Below are 26276 nucleotides of genomic sequence, written 5' to 3'. Positions count from 1 at the left end.
GGACACCGGATCCAGTTGTGCCTAAGCCCATAACAGTGATGATGAATCATAAACTCCAAATGTTGGTGGACAACCATGGCTAATCACAACCTGTACAGTTCAGGTTTCAAGCACTGTTATCTTGGCACAGTATTAAATAAAGTACTGTAATTCAAAAGACTTACAATTCTTAAGAAATTCACCCTTCATGCTCTACTTACATGTCTAATATATTCAATGTATATCTTCTTTATAATTCTGGGAATCTTGTAGAAACGCAATGTGATAATTGTTTTTTTTTTTTTTTGGTGAGAAACAGCTTTAGAACTGAGCCTGAGATATAATTGCATTTTGTTACAGAAACTCACAAAAACATGTTTATTATTTGTGTTTATTAATTCTATGTATCCATTATGGCAATTTGCAGATTGTTTTAAATTTTACAACGATGGATCTTTACAAGAGCAGCCTGTGCTGGTATGATTATATTGAAGTGAGGGATGGCTACTGGAGAAAATCGCCGCTGCTAGGTATCAAATGTTACTAGCATTATTTGACATATTTTTGAACAATAACTGAAATTATCTTGTCAGACTGATCCATGAGTATTAACGGTTTACTATTTGACTTTTTGGGACACGGATATCGAATAGCAACATTTCTTGCACACTAAATGAACAGTATTACAGTATGTAATTTAGACTGCTATTCCAGTAATGGCTACAGTGTAACATTTACTCACAATATGTTGCACAGGCAAGGTTTATATTTAGAATTAATTTTATAATATTGCAAAAAACATGTCAGCTTTATGCAGAGGAAGAAAAAAAACTAACAATAAAGTTACCATTAATTAATCCATCAGACTAATAAGAAATTGTAGCCGCATTGGCCCTTTATTTTAAAAGAAATAATAACATTTCTTTTGACAGCAAGAGGAAAGCAAGATCCGCATGTATAATTAGCAATGAATTCATTATTTGTGAAAAATAACATACTAACATCCCTACTAATTATTTGGCATGGCAGGGGCTAGGTTCCTGTCTCTGCTTTGCATTTGAGATCAGCAAAGGTGGTCCCGTCGCAAAATGGATCCCACGGCCTTCCAAGAGAATAACGAAGTTGGCACTCAAGTGGTCTTTGTAGAAAAATATCAAAAATATTTATTGATGGTAGATCGGCGTTTCGGTTAGCTTGCCGGCCTTTCTCTATTCTCTTGATAAAGGCCTGCGAGTGAACCAAAACATCGATCTAACATCAATAAATATTTTTGATATTTTTCTACAAAGTCCGCTTGAGTGCCAACTTCTTTATTCTCTTTTTATATCATACATATCATACTCAGGACTGTTATAGCAATAGCAAACATGTGTGGTAGTCTTAAGCACGGCAACGTTAGCACCTAATATATATACAGTACCGTAACAACAATCCTTTTTGTATATATTTGCAGGGAGGTTCTGTGGAGATAAACTCCCAGATGTTCTCGCAACGACAGACAGCAGAATGTGGATAGAGTTCCGTAGCAGTAGCAACTGGGTTGGGAAAGGATTTGCTGCAGTTTATGAGGGTAAGTCAGTTTTGAAATTTAAACCGAACGGATTACTACATGAATCTGTCATCTACAAAGGCTTTTTCTTGCAGATGTATCATTTTCACAACCGGTTTGGTCTTTATTCCCTTTAAATAGTATTTTTCTTGTACATGCTGAGTTTTATCTCAAAGATCAGGCATATATCACAAGGATGACACATGTTCCCTGGTGCAATCCTTTTGCAACAAATAGTGTATTTCTATTGTTATCTGAAGTGAGGATTAAACTGTCCTGAATCATGCATACTGTAACTAGAAGAAAAGTGATACAGTCTGCATGGTCTCTGAATACAAATTCAATCTACACTGAATAGCCTTCTACACAATCCATAGTGACCAATATTCTGTTTGTGGTTTCTTTAATTTTGTGAAAGCAAATGATTGTGCCAGACTATATTCCTAACATAATGCAATTTTGAAGAAGTAATCACTTCACAAAAATTTGACGTTTTCTTGGAAGTAATATTAACTCTCATACTTTTTTCATAATTTTGCTTTTAGATAATTTAATCAGTATTTGATGACAGAATGCACTTAACACTAAAAATTATTGTCAGAAAGAGCCAACCCATAAAGCAGCAACCCTTACCACGTGCATAGTTACATAGTTAAATAGTAGATGAAGTTGAAAAAAGACATACGTCCATCAAGTTCAACCTATACTAAATTTAGTCAATAGATACTTTATCCTATATTGTTACTTACAGTACCCCATTGGTGTATTCTTAATAGGATGCTCTTCTAGTGTAGAACAGCATTGGTCCTACATCTGCAAACCCGATAGTTCTGTTTTGTGAAAAGAGAGCATTTAGGCCCATATTTATGAAGTAGTTTTACATAATACATATTGCAGCAATAGAAAACATCTTACAGCCCATTAGTTTAAATGGGCCTTAAAGTGTTTTCCAGCGCCAGAAGTTGTCTTCTTTAGTATATATGGCCAATGGTCTCTTCCATTATGGCTACTGCACAGTTTCCTGCTCCCAGCCAATCAGGAACAGCTCCAGCAATTTCCTCACTGCAACCCTTTTAAGATACCAAATTGGGGCGTATGAGACACCCTTTCATGGGGAGGAACCCCCAGTATAAGCAATATACAAAATTAACTGGGTGCACAGATCTTTGCTTCAAAGAATCTGTTTCTACGCACTTATAATTTATTGTGCTTTGTGATAATAGTATAAGTAACAGAATGAGGACCTCTTAACTTTTCAGCTCTCAAATTAAAGAGTCAACATGTTTGCGTTTCACTGCACACATTCAGCTATCATATGTTCCTTATGTTCTGGCAAATGCCATTCTAATTTCTGTACAAATAATGTTTTGCTTCACAAAAATTAGCCCTACTTTCCCTTGTCCTAATAAATCACATACTGCAGCTTTTAAATCCAGCGTGAAGTTAATATTAAGACATATAAAAAAATGTGGAGGCTTTAATGGGGAGTTTCTAAATATTGCTTAATAACAGCCCTGTTCATTGCAAGTATTAACTAGCTTGCAACAAAAGCAGTGTATAGAGTATGTTATGTTCTAACTGTTATGCTTTTCACAGGCAGACAAGTATGCCTGAATTTAAAAAAAGTTATTAACCTTAAAAAGAATATTACAGCTGAATGCAGTTTTAAGTATGAAATATTTAGAAGTACTGTAGAAAGGCCTTTAAATGAGGATGAGTGCAGAACTACTTCTTAGTGTGTTAAGGGGAGGAGTCAAAAATGCTCACTGCAGTTTTCATTTGACTAAGTAGCTAAGCAGCTTAATTCTATAAGTAGTATATACCCACTAGAGCAGTGGCGTTCAACTTTAGTCCTCAGCCCCCCCCCCCCTCCCCCCCCACAAGAGGTCAGGTTTTCAGGATATCCCAGCTTCGACTAAGCCTCTGATTTCGCCACCTGTGCTGAAGCAGGGACTGATTGAGCCACCTGTGCTGAAGCAGGGATATCCTTAAAACCTGACCTGTTGGGAGGTCTTGAGCCCTGGTTTTGAGCACCCCTGCCCTATGGGATGGAAGGGAAAAAAAAGCAAAAACAAATAAACAAACACAGAAAAACAAATAAACATATGGTACACAATAAAGAAAGCCATATAATGTTACATCTGGTTGCATGCCTGTGTCTTTTTAATGTCATTTATCAAATTCTTCTTGCGCGTGTGTGTTTTTTTAATTTAAAAGTGCTCTCCTTTCTTTTTTATTTAAAAATGCATCTAACCTGAGTTTCTGGATTTTGTCAGCAATTTGTGGAGGTGAAATCCACAAAGATGCCGGTCAGATCCAGTCTCCTAATTATCCAGATGATTATCGACCATTGAAGGAATGTGTGTGGAAAATAACAGTAGCAGAAAACTACAATGTCGGATTAACGTTTCAGGCTTTTGAGGTAAAGCTATCTAACTGGCCATGACATTACTTGTAGCAAAGTTTCTCCCAGGCCCCGGCGAAGTCACAACTTGCCATTGAAATGTAAACCTTTAGATCTTTGCTGTGCCTGTTGTGCGACTGTTTCCATTGCATAAATTTTCAAGAGGATTAAACGGATTTCGTTTTATTGGTGCTATCTGAATAAAAATGCTTTGTGTACTGACGATAGTTCCGTTTCATAAGTTCATAATCCTATTCAACCATGCTGCTTTGAAATGCCATAAAATAATAGAAGTAGTATTTGTTTCTAAATCTGTTTGCAGCCTGCAGGGGGGAACAACATTTGTTCTCATTTGTTGTTAGAATCTTACAATCCTTCTAATTTTGCTCAACTCTATCAGCTGATATTTACATTTTGTTCATTTTAGTTTTGCTGAATAGTTTGGCACAGTGACCGATCGATTGGCACCTGGGGTAATATAATGCATTGAGGCATAATGTTGGATCAGATATATCAAAGTGAATAGATAATTGAAAGCAATATACAAGTTTTTTCTTTGAGATTGGGAATCTGCAATTGTGTCCAGAATTTCACCAAATTTGACATCATCGATAGATCCTGTAGTAGCCTCTGCTGTATACAAATCATTGGGAAGATTCTCAGAAGGTCACTCATTTATTAACGTTACGTTATCTCCATTTAACGTATCCATATCCGTAACACATATCCCCAAAGCTGCTTAACAATAAGGGAGAAATAAATGTAAACAGACTTTAAGCTCTTTCATATGCAAATCATATGGTATGGAGCACGTTACCCACCCTCGGAGATCCTCAGACCTCCATTCATGTTGGAGAACGCTAATAACGCTACGATATTTAGCGCCTGCTGAAAGCTGCTCTTATTCACTTCTAAACCCTGTGCATTGTGCTAAATTAAATTAAATCTAAACCTAAGCATTGTGCTATTTCTCCAAATAGCCTACAGAGAGAAAGGGAAGGTATTAAGTGGTACCCATATGAAGGGACTGAGTGTAGGAGTTAACCCTTTCATGATGTGTTATACTAACAGATATATTGTGGAACATATAAATGGCTGAAACACAGCAACACGTTAATATTAATTGTGTAGCCCCTTTTCCCCGTCACTAAGGAAGACTACCGGTACTGCTATTACCTGAGTGGCACAGGAGTCCTGATCCTCCGCCACTGGGAGCCTGGGTTGTGTGTAACGAGTATACTAACAGCGCCTCCACCTGGGAAGGATCCAAACACAGTGGGATAGCCCCTCCCAAGACAATACAGCCAGTAATTGCGCACAAGAGTATATGTAACAGTATTTACTGGACAGTACTTTTACCAGGAACATTGCAACATGGCACATAACAATACTGTATATAAGTACACCGACCCGCGGAATATCCCCACAGTACTTGGGTGCAGGGGCACCAGTGTACCAGTGTCCAGGCCACAATAGCTAATCCCACCCCATGTGTCTGTGACAGGGCTGCCCACGTGAATTGTTGGTGTACTTGTAGATATACCTTCCTGGGTGCTCCAGCCCCCGCTGCCACTACAGTAGGTACTAATAAACAACTGATCAGTCTGTCCACTGAAGATCCGCCTCCATGTGGGGTGGTGTCCATTGGAGGGTCCCACCTTATGATAGTCTCTGGGTTGATGGCCTGGTAAGGTCCCAGACGCAGGCCGCGCACACGTGTGCGTCCGTCACAGATGTGCTGACTAACACTAATGGGCTAAGGGGAGCATTCCTGTCTATGGGGTCTTCCCTTCAGCACACAAGCTAATAGTGATGGGATATAGTTGGGACCTAAGGGGATATCATGGCCTAGTCCAGCCTAGACCTTATCTATCCCCTTGCTGTCCTGCTTCCGACTGGCGTGGTGTCTCAGCGCACCAAATGTATCTATTTCTCTCCTCCATGCTTCCAGGAGCCCTATTGGTCCTCCTGCAACACATGTCTAGCAGCCCCTGAGGCTGCTGGGACTTGTAGCCTCCTTGCTAAGCCTATTCCTAATGGTCGCCGCACTATTTAGCACTGCGCATGCACGAGGCTTCAATGCGCATGCGCGACTGACTACAAGATGGCGGCGCCCTCTGTTGGGCACCACCACGGAGCTCTGGCGACCTGGTCGCCCCACCGGCGGCACCCGCAAACAGCCGCAACTTCTCCCGGAGCCGTCCCTGCAGCATCCCCCTCGCGTAGCCCGGAGGTAAGAGGGGGACCTGGCTACAATTGTTTTTTTTTATGTTGTCTCATGATGAAAGTGATTGTAAATATGTATATGTGGCCTACTATTGTATATATCATTTATGGTACAGCATGGCCCCACTTCTCGGCGCACCGCTTTTCGGCGATCCGCTGATACGGTGGCACAAGAAGGGGCCGCCATGTTTGCTCAGAGGCTGTTGCCGCTGGCGCGCATGTGCAGAACGTGCATGCAGAACGTAGGTCGCGCGCACAAGGGGGAAATTGCCAGGTTGCGCATGCGCACAGCTGAAAATCGCCGGTTCCGCTTTCCGGCGATTTTTACTATACAGCGGGCCCTTAGAACGGAACCCACCGTATGCCTGGGTCCTGCTGTATAAAGTATGAGCTTACCAGAATGAATCTACAAATCATTTTCAAGGAGACAGAAGTAACCAAAATAATATTTAATTACACACAGTTCAGGCACTGTGTATAAAAAAAGAAAATACATGTTTTTAACATATATAATATTCCAACTAGTAGAGTATACTAACGTTCCCTAATAACGTTCTTTCCATACACGCATGTGCAGTGTATTTGTTTAGGCTGCAGCAATCCCCATTCATCTAGTTAATTTTATGTTTGTCGTTACCTATTTCAGGAACGTTACGTTATTTTCACAAAATTAGCGACATCCGGAGGATCTACTCCTATATTGGGTACTTTTTCCACTAAAAGCAAGGTGAACTGTAACTTCCTTATATTACAATGATAGAGCTTAGCCCCTAAGAGTTTTCTCTGAGCGCAATACAGTACATGGGTTGTTTTCATTCTTTTTAACACATAATAGTCTTTGCCTGAATTATTTGTTACTTTTCCATTATTACAAATAGTACAAATTGGGTTAGAAGGGGCGTTAAGTTATTGTAAAATAGTTGTATTCCGTTCTTTTTAAAGACCTCCCCACACTCACTAACCAGGGGTGCGCAAACTATTTTTGCTCCCCCCCCTGCCTGCTCTCCTTTGTTGTTGCGCCCACCCCTTACCTCGCGTGGCATAAAATGATGCCGCTGGGTCGTGTGTTGTCACGTGACTCGCGGCATCATTTGGCGTTACGTTACCATGGCAACCGTGATGTCACATGACGCCACGCTGCCATTGTCACGCGTCCTGAAGCTGGCTGAATCTCGTTAAGTAGAGGTTGCAGAGGCCTCGCGCAGTCCCTCTGCAACCGCCCACGCCCCACCCCCTCCAAAAAAATCTCACACCCCCCATTTTGAGCACCGCTGCACTAACCCCCCTCCCCAGACTCACTAGCCCCCTCCTCACTCACTAACCTCCCTCTCCCCTCATACTTACTAACCCCCCTCCTCACACTCCCTAACCCCTCCTCCCCTCCTCACACTCACTAATACTTCCTCACACTCAAAAGCCCCCTCCTAATATTTACTAACCCTATTTCCCACACTCACTAATCCACCTTGATCACTCTCACTAAGCTCCCCTTCCCCTCCTCATACTTACTAACCCCCCTCTTCTCCTCTTACTTACTAAACCCCTCCCCTCCTCACACTAATCCCCTCCCAAATACATACACAATAACACCCTGTCCCACAATACACACAAACAATAACCACCCCATACACACACACAATTCCTTCCTCTCCCAATACACACACCATAACACTCCCCCAATACAGACACACAATATCCCTCTCCCCTATACAGACACACATGTAATACCCGCCCTCCCCTACAAAGACACACCCCCTCCCCAATATAGACAGACAGACAGACACACAATAACTCTGCTCCCCCAATACAGATAGACAATAACCCTACTCCCCCAATACACACACTACCTTGAGGGGGAGCCTCTGGTGCTGCACTCATACCACTGACGGAAGTTGGGCTAAACTTCTGGTGTGGGGTGGTGCTTCCAGTGAAGGCCAGGCAGCAGCTTGGCAGACCTGGGACCTAGCAGCCAACAAAGGCCCGAAGGCCGAACGCGGATGTTGGGCCCAACTTCCAACTCTGGTCGTCCGGGCCGCCCCTGGGCCTGATACAGTTATTCCCCCCCCCTCCCTGTCGGCGGCCCTGGGTACAGGTCAATATTTCATCAGTGGTGCTTTTCTAGAAGACATCTTCTGCTGGAAGACACCTTATGCCCATTGAAGTGAGTGGTCTTTAAGGTGTCCTCTAGCACTGGAAGCAGTCTTATGGCAAGGCACTCCTAAATAAATATGACTTACAGTGTCCAATCAATGTTTATTTCAATTGCACTATTAAGTCCACCACAAGTAACATGACCAATGTTAGTTACATCACTTTGTTTCTCTATGTGCAAGCTCTTCCTTCCAATTGTTGTAATTGTAGCCATGTCTTGGTTTTGGCTACTAATCTGCCCTGCCTATGGTATCAGTGCAGGCAGTGTTAGGCCCAATCTGGGGTTTCCCCTGCAGTAAAAAGCTTCCTTGAGTGACAGGGGGGGGGGGGGGGCGAGAGGGGGCGCTAAGGATCAGGGTGCTGCCCAATCAGGGGCTCAGACTTTGGATCCTCCTCCTGTGTACTAAGGGATCTGTACAGCCAAATTTAGTTAGTGCTGGGAAGGTGAAGTCAGGGCTCTGACTACCTTCTATCCCCTTCCTTAGGGGAGTGGGCCTACTACGTCCTACTCCACCAGGGAGTACGGGAGGAGCTAGGATTAACTCTCGGGCCCTTGCCGGGGGTTTATTCCAAGGTCCATCCGGAAGAAGAAGAGACCAGGGGATCAGTTCAAGACTATATTTTGTATGTTGTTGTGCAGTGCTACAATAAAGCCATTCCTGTTTTATAATATAATCCTGCCTGAGACTGCAATCTATCAGGGGGACTATCAGAGGGGATGAATGAAGGTGAAGAACCGGCGCCACAGCAATCAGTCAGTCAGGGTCCAAACGAATCTGGTAATACAAAAGGCTTTATTGGTATAAAACACACACTAGGCAGCAGGCTACATCACCACCTCCTCCTCTACTCGTTTCACGCAATTAAGCGCTGGTTCTTCACCTTCATTCTTATCTTCATCCGGATGCACGCAACGGAACGTGAGTAAAGAGGGCAGGGACCCAGGATGGATGTGCTGACAGGTTAAAGCTTTGTGCCCCTGAGCCCCAACCTCTATTGTGGCCCCCTTCCGCGCGCTCCAATGATTGTTCCCTCTTGTCACATCTCTGACACTTTGGTGTTATTTCTCTCAGCTGTTTGCCTGAGCGCATGACAGCACTGGATTTTGCTGGACTATCAGAGGGTTCCTCTGCAGCAATTGTCTCCAGCAATCCTGGATCCTGCAAGAGATGGAGGCACCGCACCCTTGAGAGTGAACCATCTATCACCTCAAAAGCCAGTCCTGTCTTCTCCAATATCACTGTAATAGCATACTCTCCCAGAGGGTGAGGGAAAACCTGTTACATAATATTGCTAAAATCATGTTGTCACCTGGGGAACAGTACGCCTTGCCTATTTTATTCCATTTGAAAACAGCTAGTGATTAACTTGTGCCAAGGAAAAAGAACAATAACACTACTATCTCTGAACTTCTAATAAACTGAAAAAGTCATGTCCGATTTAAGCTTATGTTGGCTTTGTCACATGCTTCCATTGATAACATATCACATCTCACTTTCACTTCAGCCCTTGCCTGGGTTAAACAAATGGAGATATGAAGTGTTAGTAAGACAGAAGTCCAACTAAATATAATTTGTGGAAAAAAAATACAGAAAACAAACAAACCATAATTGTTATCTCAATTAATGTTCAGTAATGTTTGTTATTTTTGTGGTTGGATGCATTGTCACATATTCTTTAGTACATTTTTGCAATCAAGTTTTAAATGTGCTATCTCATGATCACATTCAGTGAAGCCACAGTTTGTGTCGACAATTCAACATAGAACATAGAACACGTGGAAACAATTATTGAAGATTTTATATGGTAAATATTTGTAATATATTTGCTAAACGTTTAAATTAATTAATTGAACATAGAACACGTGGAAACAATTATTGAAGATTTTATATGGTAAATATTTGTAATATATTTGCTAAACGTTTAAATTAAGGCAGACATTGCTTCTTTACAGATTTATTATACACCATATATTCTAAGCAAGTGTTTATTTCTACAGTACATACCACAAGTCAGATTTGTGTCAATTTATGTATCTGTCTTTAGAAAAATATGACTTTGTAAATGTATATTTTATTGGATATTCTTCATACCACGTAAAGCAAAACTTGATCTAAACAGAAATGTTGCCTATTTGTTTGGTGAATATTTATTGAATCATGTTCAGTGAAGCAAATGATATCATAGATTGTAAGCTCTTCGGGGCAGGGACTCCTTTTCCTAATGTATAGTTTTATGTTGAAGCGCTAATTCCTATTATGTCAGGTGTGTTACTGCTGTGACACTCTATGTACATGGATGGCACTGTATAAATAAAGACATACGTACATGCATATCATAGACGAATATCTTCCCGATTCAGTGAATGGGATCAAATTATTTTAATGTAAGCTAAAAAATGGCAGGTTTTTGCAAAGGTGTCTGTAAGGGAGTCCAGGGGTTAAACTCCCTTTACAGAGCAGGAAACTGCACTAGTGTCGGATTTCATGCAGGGTGTATGTGAAACTCCTGATTGAACAGGTATAAAAGGCAGGAAATGAGAACCTGTCACTGTCCCTGTTTGGAATCTGTTAGGCTGCGCTTATAGCGACAGCGAACAAATGTATTACCGCCATCACATGTGCTTATAGTAAGCACAGCGCAACGGCTTGGTCGTGATAGCTGGAAGTTATCTCAATTTGATTTTTCCAGCGACCACATCCTGACGTCACCGTCGCGTTGCCGGCACTATAAGCGTAGCCTTTGGATGATCACAGACAGAGCTCATATCGCAGGGATCCAGGCTGGTTGACCAGAGGATTTTGCCTGACAACTGTGAGGAACCCAAAGTCTCACACACCAGAGAAGCCAGTGCACCAAGAAGGGCAAAAAACTTCCTGGGAGCAGTAAGACTTCAAAGCTTGCAGCTGGAGAAATAAGAGACACCGGACCAGTATCAATGTCAGATAAGACTTAAAATATTGTTCCCTGTCTTGCTAATATTGTTTATATGTTTTGGAGTTGGTAACCAGTTTAGTTGGCCAGCTGTCATTAGAAAGGGATGCAGCAAAATGTAGTTATATTCCCTAACGGGAATAGGTATTTATTTTATGATTTATGTTTTGACTTTTGCACGACCTCGGACGTCCCTGTTCTGTGCATGCGCAGGCATGGCAGCCACATTCTCGGTACCGCCGTATTGGCCGATCGCTGAAAAGCGGGACACTGAGAAGCGAGGCCCTACTGTACTCCAAGGAGAATGTGTCTCATTGGAGCAGTTCACAGAAGCAGAACAGATGCTGCAGATCCAGCTGCAAGGTCTGCATGCGTGTCTGCAGGAGGCCAAGGAGAAACAGGCAGATGCCAAGGAGAAGCAGCAATTGCTAAAGGAGCGTCTGAGTACCCAGTTTGTCCCTGCAGAGCAGCATGAAGAGCTGAAGGCCACACTGAGCATAACCAGAGCATTACTGGAGGAGGAGCTTAGAGGCCAAGTAACTCAAGAATGAGAGGGAGCACGAGGTGGTCCAGAAACTGGAGCGGGAGCTGGAGAAGCAGAGAGGCTGCTCCATCCCCAAAAGTCAGTACGCCCAGGAGAAGGAGGCATGGAAAACTGAAGCTGCTGCGACCTTAGCAACAAAATTGGCAGAGCTGCAAAATATGATGGAGGCATTGATGTAAACTCAGAGCAAGCACAGGAAAGAGGTGGAGGCTCTAACAGAAAAATTGCAGGATCAAGCTGAATTTTTCAAAATAAAATAGAACAAGCTCTGAAGTCACATGAGGACAAAGATAAAGAGATTACAAAACTAAAAGGGACACTTGGATTACAGAAGGAGTCCATGGAAAAGATGGCGATAGAATTACAGAATGTACTCAAGAAACAGAGGTCTCTCACGGATTAATTAAACTTGCAGAAAAGCCTAGAAGTGGAAGAGCTTGAAAGACTCAGATATTAGATTACTGTACTGCAGGGAGGGAGAGAGTATGCAAGATTTTACGGTCAAGGGTTAAAACTTTGGAGTCTGAAAAGATGAAGTTGGAGAAAAAGGTACAGAATTAAAACAGTGAGGATCTGCGGACCAGTAAAGTACAGGTGTCCCGAATACACGTAAAGGTATTGGCCCTGCCCAAACGTCGGTATCCCACAGCGACTAATACCCATGAAGATAAGGGTACAGTGAGAGCTGGGGACACTGCTCAACTGCATAACAAGATTGCAAAGTTTGAACCGCCTGAGCAAGCACTAGCTAAACCTTCAGTTGCCCAACAGGCAACAAACAAAGGTGTGAGTACAGAATCAAAACCAGAAGAATCCTTTTCTGATAAAGCTGAAAAGATAGGATGTTGTCTGGAAATAGATGTAGAATCCGCTGCTCCTGTGTTGAGTATATTGAGTAACATGGAAGAGGAGGTGGAGAACTACGGTTCTGCAGTCCTAGAAAGCACAGTAATTGCCCTGGAGAAAAAAAACAAAGTGACAAGTTGTAGTAAAAAGGTGCTTGGGGAAAGATGTCTCACCGAGGAAAACCAAGCCCATGGATCCAGCTGGAAGGTGGTCCCAGAAAAGATTGGAGGGAACGTTGAAAACCTCTTCAATTGGAAGTCGAGGAAGACGAAGAAAAGGAGTCCAAAAGACTACCCTGTTTGGAGTCTGTTAGGAGGATCAAAGACAGAGCTCCCACCCGCAGGGATCCAGGCTGGTTGACCAGAGGATTTTGCCTGGCAACTGTGAAGAACCCAAAGCCTCACACACCAGATAAGCCTGCGCACAAAGAAGGGCAAAAGACTTCCTGGGAGCAGCAAGACTTCAAAGCTTGCTGCTGGAGAAATCTGAGACGCCGGACCAGCATCAATGTCAGATAAGACTTTCAATATTTGTCCCTGTCTTGCTAATATTGTTTATGTGTTTTGGAGTTGAAAACCAGTTTAGTTGGCCAGCTGTCGTTAGAAAGGGCTTTAGCAAAGTGTAGTTATTTTCCCTACCGGGAATAGGTATTTATTTTATGATTTATGTTTTACCTTAAAGGTTTGCCTTGGTTGCTGTTTTCTGGAGAATAAAATCACTCAAGTTTTGTTTACCCTAAAAATTGCATGTGTGGAATCTGATCTGACCTCGCCTGCAGGCCACTCCGTCACCGTGTCAAAAGAGAGAATTTTTATTTTTGCTTGATGTGTTTTTCATTTATTCACAGATTGAGCGTCATGACAGCTGTGCTTATGATTACCTGGAAGTTCGAGATGGAAGCAGTGAGACTAGTCCTTTGATTGGTCATTTTTGTGGCTATGATAAACCAGAAGACATCAGGTCTACCTCTAATACTCTGTGGATGAAGTTTGTTTCTGATGGAACAGTAAACAAAGCAGGGTTTGCTGCTAATTTTTTAAAGGGTAATAAAATACATTGGCTATTTGTTTCCCTTATGCTTACAGATTTACTTTGATTTTAAGGTTTATAAATAACAGTGATGTGATCAGTTAAATACTTTTGATATCAGACACCCATAGGAAGTTACAAAAAATCTTTCTTGTATACTGAATACTATGAAATTTGGGAAGTGTTTTATTTTGAGAGAATGTTCATATGTTAGCTACTGTAGGGTTCTCTATATTATTCCTTCCACCTTTTTTCATGTTCTCTTTTGACAGCATAAACATTTTGGTTATACTGTACAGACTTTAGAACAGTAGTTTTTGACTCTCATAGAGTGAAACTATATTATTTAATGTGGTATGTTCCAGGTATTTTTATCTTCCACTTTTTTTTTATATATGGAACGTAGCCTGCATCTTCCTTTTTGCCAGATAGCACAGACACATGTCACATTATTCTCCTTTCTGATGATTATTAGATGAAAACCCTCGGATTTAGGGATTCTGTTAATCTGTTTTGGAATATGACATCAGGACTATGTACAATTCAATTTGCTGTAGATAAAGCGTCCTTGATGTGACCCTGAACAGGGTTTAAATTAATTGTTCTGTATTAGTCAGTTCTCTTCACATGGTTTTAATAATCTATGTATATAACCTTGACAAAATTAATTTTCTACTTACAATATATGTCCCTTCTTTAAATAGGTTTTTGTGGTGCCTTTCTAATGTATTCCCATCTCCACAGAGGAAGATGAATGTGCCAAACCGGACAATGGAGGGTGTGAACAGCGATGTGTAAACACCCTGGGCAGTTATAAGTGTTCTTGTGATCCTGGCTATGAACTTGGACCAGACAAAAAAAGCTGTGAAGGTAAAAATGTATTCCAAAAAAGAATGAATCCATTTTAGGAAATATTAAGCATTTCCAACTATCAATAATGCTTTATGAGAACTTTTTTACGTATTTATTATTGTCTCATTATTTTATTTATGCGGAAGCGTCGGCATGACATACTGTAGTGGCAACTTGGCAGAAAAGGTAGATTTAGGATTTTAGCACATCAGACTTTAAAGTTTAATTTATGTTTATGAAATGGAAAAATACAATTATACCAAGAGACAAAAAGTGCTACACTACAACATGTAAATGAAGTAACTGCCACTTCCCTGTCTCTCTGCTCAGTAAACAGATTTATCTTGCACGAAAGTAAATGGAGCAAAATTGAAGCAACGTGATAAATACTTTGTGACTGTTTAAGTGAAACTGGTCTATTGGTCTGACATACAAGAAATGCAACAGCAGATCATATTAGCACTCAATAAATCTTATGTCTCAAACCAGTTTCATGCAAAGAGTAACACTTGTGTACACTGAACATACCACCAAGGATTTCAGTTTGATAAATGTTGTACGAGAGATGGGCATATAAATGTCTTTTAGGAAGGCTATGCTGATTAAGTCCTTGGGGACTAAAGCAGGCAACATATTTCCTGACTAGTAATTTATATAGTGCATAAATATGTTCCTTTCCAAAATGAGTTCATTCAGCTTTTTCATGCAGATGACACTGAAAGACAGGCCTTAGAATTAAAGGCAGGTTTTTTTTTAAATGTCTCGTTCCCCCGTTTTAAGATGAATGCCTGCCATGTTTCAGATACTTTTTCCGCTTTTCTTAAGTACTAGGCGTTGGATTGGCAACAACAAGTTAATCACTTTTTTTTTTGCAGCTGCTTGCGGAGGGCTATTATCCAAACTGAATGGAACTATAACCACACCAGCATGGCCCAAAGAATACCCTCCAAACAAAAACTGTGTGTGGCAGGTGGTGGCTCCTTCTCAGTATAGAATTTCAATGAAGTTTGAGTATTTTGAATTAGAAGGCAATGAAGTAAGTAAACAGTGGATTTTCGCTATCGAGAATGTGTTCTATCTAGCAGGAACTAATTTTCTCTCATAAAGACCACACAAAAAAGTACCTGTATTAACTGATTTCAGTTGTTTTGAACCGATTAACATAACATATTTAAAAAAAGAAATCAGTTCATTGTACATAAAGATTGCTTTCGTTCTATCAAGTAGAGCACCGCTGCATTTTCTGACACGTTAACCACTGACTTTGAAATTGGCAATTTGGTTTTGTCTAGAAAGATGTTCACTCAACCAACTGTTGGTGTGACAAACCTGACCAAATATTACTATGATTTATAGTAAACCAAAACAATATATTCATGTGCTAAAGAAACATTATAGCCTTTGCTGTGGTGGAACATTCAATTGGCATTGATTTGAATTGAGAGTGTCTGTGTACCAATTTTCTCTGACCAAAGAAACCAAGTAAGATATAAAAGTTAATAATAGCCTATATGCCTAGATTCAAGGGGAGAAAGAAACGCTCAGAGTGGCTACTAAATAGATGACATCACAAAGACGCATCATACCCTTGGCCAGAATGACAGTCTCCCACACTACTTGCTATGAATAAAGTTTAAAGACAATTACACAACTTTTAGGGGTTAAATCAATATACAGTAATCTGCAGTGGCATAATGGCTGCTTTAGATTATATTGAATTACCCCCTTAGTCATAGGCACTTGAAAGGTCACAATTACTAAGTGGTTTTATGCCATTAAGACATCTTCTGGCACAATCACTGGAATAGGTCTTCTTGAGTAGTACTGTTTAGTAAATGTGGCCCTAAGTGTCATGAGATTTTTAGGAAACTAGAAATATGTTCTACTGTTTGGAGAGTTAGACCAACAATACAACTATAGATCTATTTAAATCTAAATATTGATTAAGAAGATCACATTTGCATGTCATGTTTAACTTTATCATCTAGTTTACTCCGTGTTCTTTATTATTATTTGAAAACGTATATATTTGTCTTATTGAAGGATGGATCTCATCCTACCTCTCCCATCGTACTTTTAGTGTCTCTTCTGCTAACACCTCCTCCTCCTCTATTGATCTCTCTGTGGGGGTACCCCAGGGCTCTGTCCTGGGACCTCTTCTCTTTTCTCTGTACACACTCTCTCTAGGTGACCTAATAACATCTTTTGGGTTTAATTATCACCTCTATGCCGACGACACACAAATATACTTTTCAACACCCGACCTTACACCTGCTGTACAAACCAAAGTTTCTGAATGTCTCTCTGCTATATCATCCTGGATGGCCCTCCGACGCCTTAAACTCAACATGGCTAAAACAGAGCTCCTCATACTTCCTCCCAAACCTGGCCCTACTACCTCCTTCCACATTACTGTTGGAACTACAATCATTCACCCAGTAGCCCAAGCACGCTGCCTAGGGGTCACACTCGACTCCTCTCTCACATTCGCCCCTCACATTCAAAACATTTCTAAAACTTGTCGCTTTTTCCTCCGCAATATAACTAAGATACGCCCTTTCCTCTGTTGTTCGACTGCTAAAACTCTGACTCAGGCCCTCATTCTCTCCCGTCTTGATTACTGTAACCTCCTGCTGTCCGGCCTTCCTGCCTCTCACCTGTCTCCCCTACAATCTGTCCTAAATGCTGCTGCCAGAATCACTCTACTCTTTCCTAGATCTGTCTCAGCATCTCCCCTCATGAAATCCCTCTCCTGGCTTCCGATCAAATCCCGCATCTCACACTCCATTCTTCTCCTCACTTTTAAAGCTTTACATTCTTCTGCCCCTCCTTACATCTCATCCCTAATTTCTCGGTATGCACCATCCAGACTCTTGCGTTCTTCTCAAGGATGTCTTCTTTCTACCCCCTTTGTATCTAAAGCCCTCTCCCACCTTAAACCTTTTTCACTGACTGCCCCACACCTCTGGAATGCCCTTCCCCTCAGTACCCGACTAGCACCCTCTCTATCCACCTTTAAGACCCACCTTAAGACACACTTGCTTAAAGAAGCATATGAATAGCACTGTGGATATTCTAAACACGATACATAATGCTTGGCCCCCTGCAGACGCACTTACCAGAACTCCCTCCTACTGTCTCTGTACGTTCTCCCTACCTACCAATTAGACTGTAAGCTCCTCGGGGCAGGGACTCCTCTTCCGAAATGTTACTTTTATGTCTAAAGCACTTATTCCCATGATCTGTTATTTATATTATCTGTTATTTATTTGATTACCACATGTATTACTACTGTGAAGCGCTATGTACACTAATGGCGCTATATAAATAAAGACATACAATACAATACAATACAATTGAGCAATCTCCTATAAAAGTGAATACTGTTGAACATCATAAATACCAAGACCTATATTTATTCAATGCTGCTAAGAAATAATGGGCAATAAAAGGGGTCTTAAGGCTTAGCCCAGTTTAGTTGATATGGCTCCAGGTATAATGGCATAATAATTGAAAGAAACATTATTACCCCATATATAATACACAATATACATTATTCTGTTTAGGAATCATTTTTCTGTTACTAAACTATACATTATAAATTCAAAAATGTTAAAATTGTAAGGAGCAAACATGCACATTTATAAACTCATGCATGCATCACACACCTAAATTACACGGTGCCTGATGATTTAAGTGACATGGGATCTGTATTGAATTAAACGTGATATTTGGTTACAAATGTTAGACACCCTTTTCAGACGAAAGCTCGGTTCACACAATAGTCTTAAATTAAAAATGTGACAGAAATCTTACAAATCATTTTTATGGAAGCCACAGGAAGGTAGTAACTTTAGCCATGAAAATCTTTTTTTACGTCTTTTTTCTCTTCCTTTTTTCAGTGCTCTAACTGATCGTGATTTATGGAACTTGAATTAATAACACACATTGAGCCTGAAATGAACTTTCTTGAAAATAGTTTTGAATGAAACAATTGGTGCATTTAGCAAAATGATTAATAGTTCACCATAAGAAGCTTAATAAATTCCAACATTAAATATTTTTATAAAAGCCATCAGATTATGTGCTGAGAACATTATCCTTACTTTGACATCCCGTTATGAATTTTTGGATGTCTTTTTCTTACACTTTTGTACAAGCGATTTCAAATCTGAACATTAACTCTCTAGCTTTAGCATATCACAATGATAGAGAAGACATAAGTTAAGGTAAAAACTTGATGTACAGTGTACAAATATGCAAAATGTTCGCTGAAGTTTGCGAACCTGGAGACATATGCCCTTTGTTTTTCATGAAGCGTCCAAACTTTGCAAAGATTCGCCAAGCATTAGAAGTCAATGTGCATCATTTCCCTTTACTTCTCCAATTCTTCTTACATTTTTCTTTCACTTGTCTAACTACAGAGACTATAAATATGTCACACTATTTGGTCTGGGTACTTATACAGTGTTTGTACAGATACGTACACGGACAGTAGATATTGAAAATAAAACAATGTCTGGTAATATTGGCAAAAGAGGAGGGTTGGAGGTGGCATGGGAGTGGTCATTGTGGCCAAGCAGGAAAAGACTACTGTATGAATGAGTGGAAACCTAGAATATCTACTAGGAGCTGCTACTGCAAATAAATCAGACATTACTTGAGCCCAGCAGATTTCTAGTACAAGAAGTTATAAAACTGAAAGGGAGGTTGTATTAACATCATCATTATTATCATCAAGGCCAGTCTAAGCAGCTGTATCAACAATACTAGCATCCCCCCTTCTCTCCTCCTGAAAGTAGAGCTGCTTTTGCGGGGGACACATAGGTCACCAGGGTGGAACAGTGTGTTGCTGACACCTCTCGAAGTGGCTTACAGAGATTATCCATCCATAGCAGAGTATGCAGACATGCTGTTAATGTGAGTGAGGGAATAACCTGTACTCCCACAGTATACACACCAGTTGATCAGAATCCGGTTCATATATTGTAGGGTTTTGTGACCACTGAAAGGAGGAGTATTTGTCTGAATCTGGACAGACGTCCTTGGAGTACAAACTGAACCAACAGTTATGAATGAAAAGTTCAGTCCGCGCTCTGGCTCTTTAAACTTGGAGTGTTGGTCCCTCTCAGTTCTCTTGCTGCTTCTGTGTTTATGAGGTGTCTCCCCCACCTCCAAATGTGGTCTCCACCGGAACCCCGATGGTGATACCAATATCAGCAAAACAAGAAAAAACACAAAAGCGCACCAAGATGAGAGATAGATAATGTATTAGCCTCTAATAATAAAATTAGTAACTTACATATAAAATTTCTTTAATAATCCCCGATTCTGGTGTCTATCACAGGAGTAGGGCATCACATAGGAAGTATGAAGGGTAATCTCAGTTCTGAGAGATCAGACCACTTTACAGTCGACTGTTGTGGCTGGCGGTTTTACTACCCACCACCAGCACACACTCAAGTGTACCGTTCCTGCTTATTTCCGATCGTTTCTATGCTATCAAAAACGGACAGGCATCCTAAGGACACCTATTGAAGGCCCCGGTTCCTGCACATGTGTGCTACACTCTGCACCACGCTACCACACGTGGAGGACAGGAGAGTGAACAGAGACAGCCCCAGCGCGCGGGTCTGATCTCTCAGAACTGAGATTACCCTTCATACTTCCTATGTGATGCCCTACTCCTGTGATAGACACCAGAATCGGGGATTATTAAAGAAATTTTATATGTAAGTTACTAATTTTATTATTTGTTGCTAATACATTATCTATCTCTCATCTTGGTGCGCTTTTGTGTTTTTTCTTGTTGAACCAACAGTTACTCTGATGGTATTGGAGGATGTGATTAAGACTTGGTGTTACTACAAGTATTAGTGGTGTTGGTCTGTCTAAAGCAAGACTACAGACATTAACGTAACCAGGCCCTCAATCTGGCAAAAATGTTGTGCCGACAAATTTTATGCAAACATGTAAGAAGAATAAAAAGGGAAAACTTTTGTGAACTTTTTGAAGATATTCGCACATCTCTGGCACATTTTGAGGTGATAGCTATATAATTATGTGTCTGCAATGTCTGCAATGTGCATGCTTGTTGTTTTTATGCACAGTGCACTTTCACTTGTAAATTGGTTTGTTTCAGGTCTGCAAATATGACTATGTTGAGATTCGGAGCGGACTTTCATCAGATTCCAAACTGCATGGGAAATTTTGTGGAACAGAAGTGCCTGAAGTTATTACCTCACAATATAACAACATGAGGATAGAGTTTAGGTCTGACAACACTGTATCAAAAAAAGGTTTTCGCGCTCACTTCTTTTCAGGTACGGTAAAGGCACACTGTTAAATTCCTTATGTCGTCTTAATTAACACTGCATTCCGATGCTTGTGTTTTGTGATTGTCATGTTAATAGACTTGTTCCCATAAGTGATGTCTTTTCTGACAGACATTTGTAAAGTGTGGTGCAGCTGTAGTCAGTTTCTTTTGGTCACTGCTCATAATCCTCATATGATATTTTCATACCCATTGCTCAACCAATATGTAAATGTTTTAACATGGTAAGTTTATGGATATACTATTCATATGGCAGGACATGTCCTTTGAACCAGTGGAAAGGGACAATGGGCAATAATAGATGCCATTTTGCCACTAACTCTAAATACTGTACTTAGCTTCTGTTATTTCATCTCACTTCCTTTATTCATATGTCAACAGGGTAGATATATATATCAAAAACACGAATAGACGATACCGTTCTGTGGCTAACAAAATGCTTTTATTTGTGCGAGCTTTTGAGATACACTGATCTCTTCTTCTGGCGATGTTACAATGGAAAGAGCAAGAAAGGGTTTTACTTAAAAACAGTGAAACCTATCCCTCCCCCTGTGTAGTATGCGATTTATGACTTAAGGTGTTAAATGGTCCCTGAATGTTAGTAATTTAAGAGAGAGTGTGTGTGTGTGTGTGTGTGTGTGTGTGTGTGTGTGTGTGTGTGTGTGTGTGTGTGTGTGTGTGTGTGTGTGTGTGTGTGTGTGTGTGTATGTGTGTAAATATAAATGTATAAAGTGCCCACAGTGTATACAGCACTTTACAAAAGGTGTGTGTATACCAATGGTGTGGTTAGGTGTGCAAATGTAAGAGGGTGTTGTATTAGTATTAATGTGTGTGTGGATACTATGTGGTCCCTATTGGTATATAGGGATAGAATTACATTGTACATATGTATGTGTAAAAGACAGCTGTTTGTGCATTCATATAGCGCAACATTCAGGGACCATTTAACAACTTAAGTCATAAATGGCATACTGCACAGGGGGGAGGGATAGACTTCAGTCACAGATACATTCCAGGATGTACTGTTTTAAGTAAAACCCTTTCTTGCTTTACCCATTGTAACACCGCCAGAAGAAGAGATCAGTGTATCTCGAAAGCTCGCACAAATAATAGCATTATAATAAAAAAAAGATATATATATATATATATATATATATATATATATACAGTGTTCGACAAACCTATCCATTTGCACGCCCCGGGCGAGTGGATTTAACATTGTGGCGAGCTCCTATTGGCCCAAGCAGCACACGTGTGGTACTAGGTGGCGAGTAGATTGTTTTGTTGGGCGAGTAGATTTTTTGGTGATTTGTCACCACTGTATATATACTTTTAACTGAGAAATAAGTGTATATCTTGAATATGATAATATGGAATACTTAAAATACTTTTCACCAAACAAATCAGGTATAATTTGTTTGGTTTCCTGTCGACGAATCATGAGACAATATTTCCCGTCAGTGTAGTAATTATGTGATTTACTTAAAATGGCAGCTTTAAATATTTACTTTTGTAATGTTTCCAGCACTCCTATTATTCTTGAATTTCCTCCATTACATGTTAAATGGATTAATGGGATAATAAAATGTTATACATACTTGCTGCAAAACCAAAAGGATATTATAATACTCTTGCGATAAAACAATGTGTGCCAATAAGTCTTTCTGAAATGTATTTTTAGGTGTTAATGTCGACTTGAAGGTTTTGAATGTACTTTTAATGCCATTTACTTGGCTGGAAATTGCAGACTCCCTCATGAAACTCCTCAGTAGTTTTCAATGTCAATAATTGTGGGTATTACTAAATTGGAAATAACTTGATAAGTGTTTTTGGAGCTGCTTTATGTTGAAGCCTAATTGTTCCGGGGATTTACTGCAACTTTATTTCTTCAGTTACACCTCACTCCTGTCATAAATAGTACAGCATAAGTATTCCTATGTATTTGCTCTTTTTCTCCTTGGATTATGGCACATATAAACTTTGCGCTATGGAAGGGATCACTCTCTTACTAGGTAAGAGAAATCAAACATACGCTTGACCGTTCCATGTTTTTGAAAGGCTGATAATGAACCCATGGCAGTAGTTGTAAAGACTATTATTAAAGATCAAATACTGCAACTCATGCTATGTAGGACTGCCGATAGAATATTTATTTTACAGTATGGTTCCTCTTAACCCATTCCCAAATAATGATTCTGTTTGCCTTTCCTACTCATCATTGTTTTTGAGTATTATTCTGATTATAATTTATGTATTTGGATAGTGGGCAGCAATCCCCTAATAAGAGAAGACCATTGTTTTTCTGACTTATAAACTAAATGTGTTTGATGACATGAATTTCCTTTTTGACTATCACCAGTCCTCTGAAGGATTCTCAGCACTCTTGAATACTTTTGATCAGTTAGCCGATAATATTATATTTCTACTTAACGACTGTTCATTTTAAACATTTTATATGTATTTATAGTACCCTCCTCTACTGTTGGAAACATAAATATTGTATTACTTATTTAATGCAATATTTTAAATGTATTCCCTATACCATGTTTTAGTCAGGCAACTGTTTGGTCCTAGGAATGTTGAATCATACTGATAAACTACTTACAAAAATCAATGATTAATAGCGGGATGATGGAGAAATTCAGCCAGTAGGTCTCTTCGCAAGGGAGATTCTGAAAGTACTTGTATTATAGCCAAGTTCAAGTGCCAGGAAAGACAATATCAAAACATTTTAGAATAACTTTGTTCTTGATTCTGTTATGACCTCTTAATAGCGATGTCAGCCCTATTCCAAATGAGTAATTATAAATTATAAATGATGTGTTATGTATAAAAGAGTTCACTCTTACATACATTGGCCAAGGAAACATCACATGGTTGTTAATACCATGTTATGGGTGGGGCATTCCCCTGTACCGAGTTGGGTTAACAGCAGTGAGGAGGGAGCATGCCAAACAAGCCATTAATATTATAAATTGGCATAACTGCAGCATTCAATAATGTTTTATGTTGTAAGTATCATTTTAAAAACATGGTTTTATGGCATTGTCATTGGATTTATGAGAAGTTCTTCAAGCACTTTAGATTTCCACTTATATATCTTTGACCATCCAGCAAAAAAAAAAAAAAAAAAAAAAAAACATTTCTGAGGTATCATATATACTGTATGTGGGATTGGAATAGATTTTATTTTAAAACCTGTTTTCTACCTCTAAGCAGAAGAGTCTGAGTCCACACTCATCTCTGGTGCTGTCCTGGTACATTTTTGTTCACAGACAAGAAAGCTGACTGCAAAGAGAAATTTTTTATTTTTGAATCTTGCAAGGACTTGATAAAAGGTGCCGCGTCAGGCCGAGTACGTATAATTCACAGACTGGTGGCCTCTGAAAGTCTCAGAGGTATGACCACCCATTGCAATCTAACACGTGCCGGGGAATGGATCTTTGCGTTCTCTGAAAATTAAGTAAAAGAAAGTGTCCATTCAAAACTGGGGCACTGCTTTAAGCTCACCTTGCGACAAATGGTTTTGTTATCACAACAAAAAACATTTGTTTTTTACTCTTAATACTAACCACATGGTCATTTTTGTGGGGTTACTTTAGTCCTTTTAATATACTGTAAATGTGGATTTAAGATGTTAAAGCTGTGGGCAATGAAATTAAATACTAAATATGTATTCCTACTTTTCCATTGGGTTGTGTGACAGAATGTAGGAGCTTCGATGTTGTTTGTGTGAATATAAGGAATGTTATCATCTGTAAAAACACCCATATAAGTTAACAATTTGACCTATATTGGTTTAATAATAGGTGGGTTTGAAGGTGATACAAAAAAGTTAAATGTGTTTTATTATGAATTCATTTAATATAAATGTACTTTCAGAAGATAATGCATACTGTATTATAAACACTGCCTAAATTCTTCCAGTCTCAAATTCTAGCAGTAGATGTAAAACAGTAAATTGAAAATATTATGTTTCAAGCTATCGTTCTGCCACACAACTCTTAAATGCACCTGTTAACCTGTGACATTTTGTCTTACTTTATTAACAGTAACAATTATTAACAATAGTTGTATATTATTGTATACCTGTTTTGTTAGGACAGAGAGATTCAAGGCAAAAGCCTTCATTTGGCTTAATTTGTAGTCAGGGTTTGACTGGTCCTTTCCTCCGGACCAACATACAGTAATAGGACACTAAGGCTGATCTTGATTGACCTAAAATCTTTACTTACTCAAATAGTCTAATAAAAAAGAATATTTGGCTATGTTCCACATATTAGAATTTAACACACGTAATTATGACTTTAATAGTAATAGTGCTTCTGAGACGGTAGGCTACAGGCTTATAAAGCTGCCTCCAAGGTAACGCTACAACATTGTATAAACGCTAGATACTTATGTGACAGTTAACACTTTCACTGCTGGGGAGACGAACCATGTAATATACAGCAGTAACAAAAGATATTGAAAGCATCTCCATATATTTTGCATCTTTAGTATATGTGGGGCTCATCTGGCAACTGAAGATGGTATCCCCAAAACCTAAAAGAATCATATGCTGCGGGATGGGAGTGGTATACAGCAACCAATAGAATAAACATACACAGGTGGTGTTGCCAGACATCCCGTATATATACGGGATTGTCCCTTATTTCATAGACTTGTCCCATTTTCCCGGAAAGGTCTGTCGGGATGCATAATTGTCCCATATTTTAGGGCCTTGACGTGAAATGCCTGAACTTAAAATTACTGCAATTAAATCAGTCATAAAAACTTAATAGATTTCTGCTTGAGTGTAATAGTTACCTTTTATGATAGATGTCACCTTATTCAGGTATTAAAATAATAGTTAGGACACTGGCTGGTCATCTCCTAAGACCATTACACCCACCCCTATTAGCATTACTTTTTCTCGCACTCTATAGGTGTTACTCAGTGTGTGTCTTTCCCCTCCCTGCAAAGAGCAGACGTGATAAAAATAAAACAAAGAATATAACGATAAAGCTCGTTGCATTTGCAGATCATTCATCACTCATTATGACGTCACACTTCCATACTGGATTTCTGCATCACGTATTAAAAAACCATACATGTGACAACCCTATAAACAGGTGAATTAAGTATAGTGGTTGCTATAAGAGAAACAATTGAATCATAGCACACTATTAGATCATCTTTAATTCCAGCCGAAAGCTTAGTATTTCTCCTCCCATCTTTAATAGGCTGAGCCCTTAAAAAAACCCTCAATTTAACTTAACAATCTAAAATAAGCTCCAAACATTCAATTTTTGGAGTTTCTTACAAGTTGTACTACAGAAATTCCATTGGTTACATTGTGGTTCATTGTGGGTGTAATTAAAAAGCACATAATCAGCCTATTCCATTAGTAGGTAATACTACAGAATAATCACAATTTGTTTTCATA

The 26276-nt window shown here is 39.7% G+C and overlaps 1 protein-coding gene across 2 annotated transcripts in view; it reads left to right on the top strand.

The window, feature by feature from the left end:
* Positions 1-26276, top strand: part of TLL1 (tolloid like 1) — a 221423-nt gene that overhangs the window by 168442 nt on the left and 26705 nt on the right. Inside the window, exons 10-17 of one of the 2 annotated variants that reach the window (XM_075611977.1) lie at positions 407-509; positions 1433-1549; positions 3805-3950; positions 13481-13676; positions 14407-14532; positions 15390-15550; positions 20657-20837; positions 24124-24246. In XM_075611977.1, coding sequence (XP_075468092.1) covers positions 407-509; positions 1433-1549; positions 3805-3950; positions 13481-13676; positions 14407-14532; positions 15390-15550; positions 20657-20837; positions 24124-24246 — 1153 coding nt within the window. The remainder of the gene's footprint in view (positions 1-406; positions 510-1432; positions 1550-3804; positions 3951-13480; positions 13677-14406; positions 14533-15389; positions 15551-20656; positions 20838-24123; positions 24247-26276) is intronic. The other variant, XM_075611973.1, reaches the window with a different exon arrangement.

Source organism: Ascaphus truei, chromosome 1 (genome assembly GCF_040206685.1).
Source record: "Ascaphus truei isolate aAscTru1 chromosome 1, aAscTru1.hap1, whole genome shotgun sequence".
NCBI classification, from domain to species: Eukaryota; Metazoa; Chordata; class Amphibia; order Anura; family Ascaphidae; genus Ascaphus; species Ascaphus truei.
This window is presented reverse-complemented; position numbering and strand designations above follow the sequence as displayed.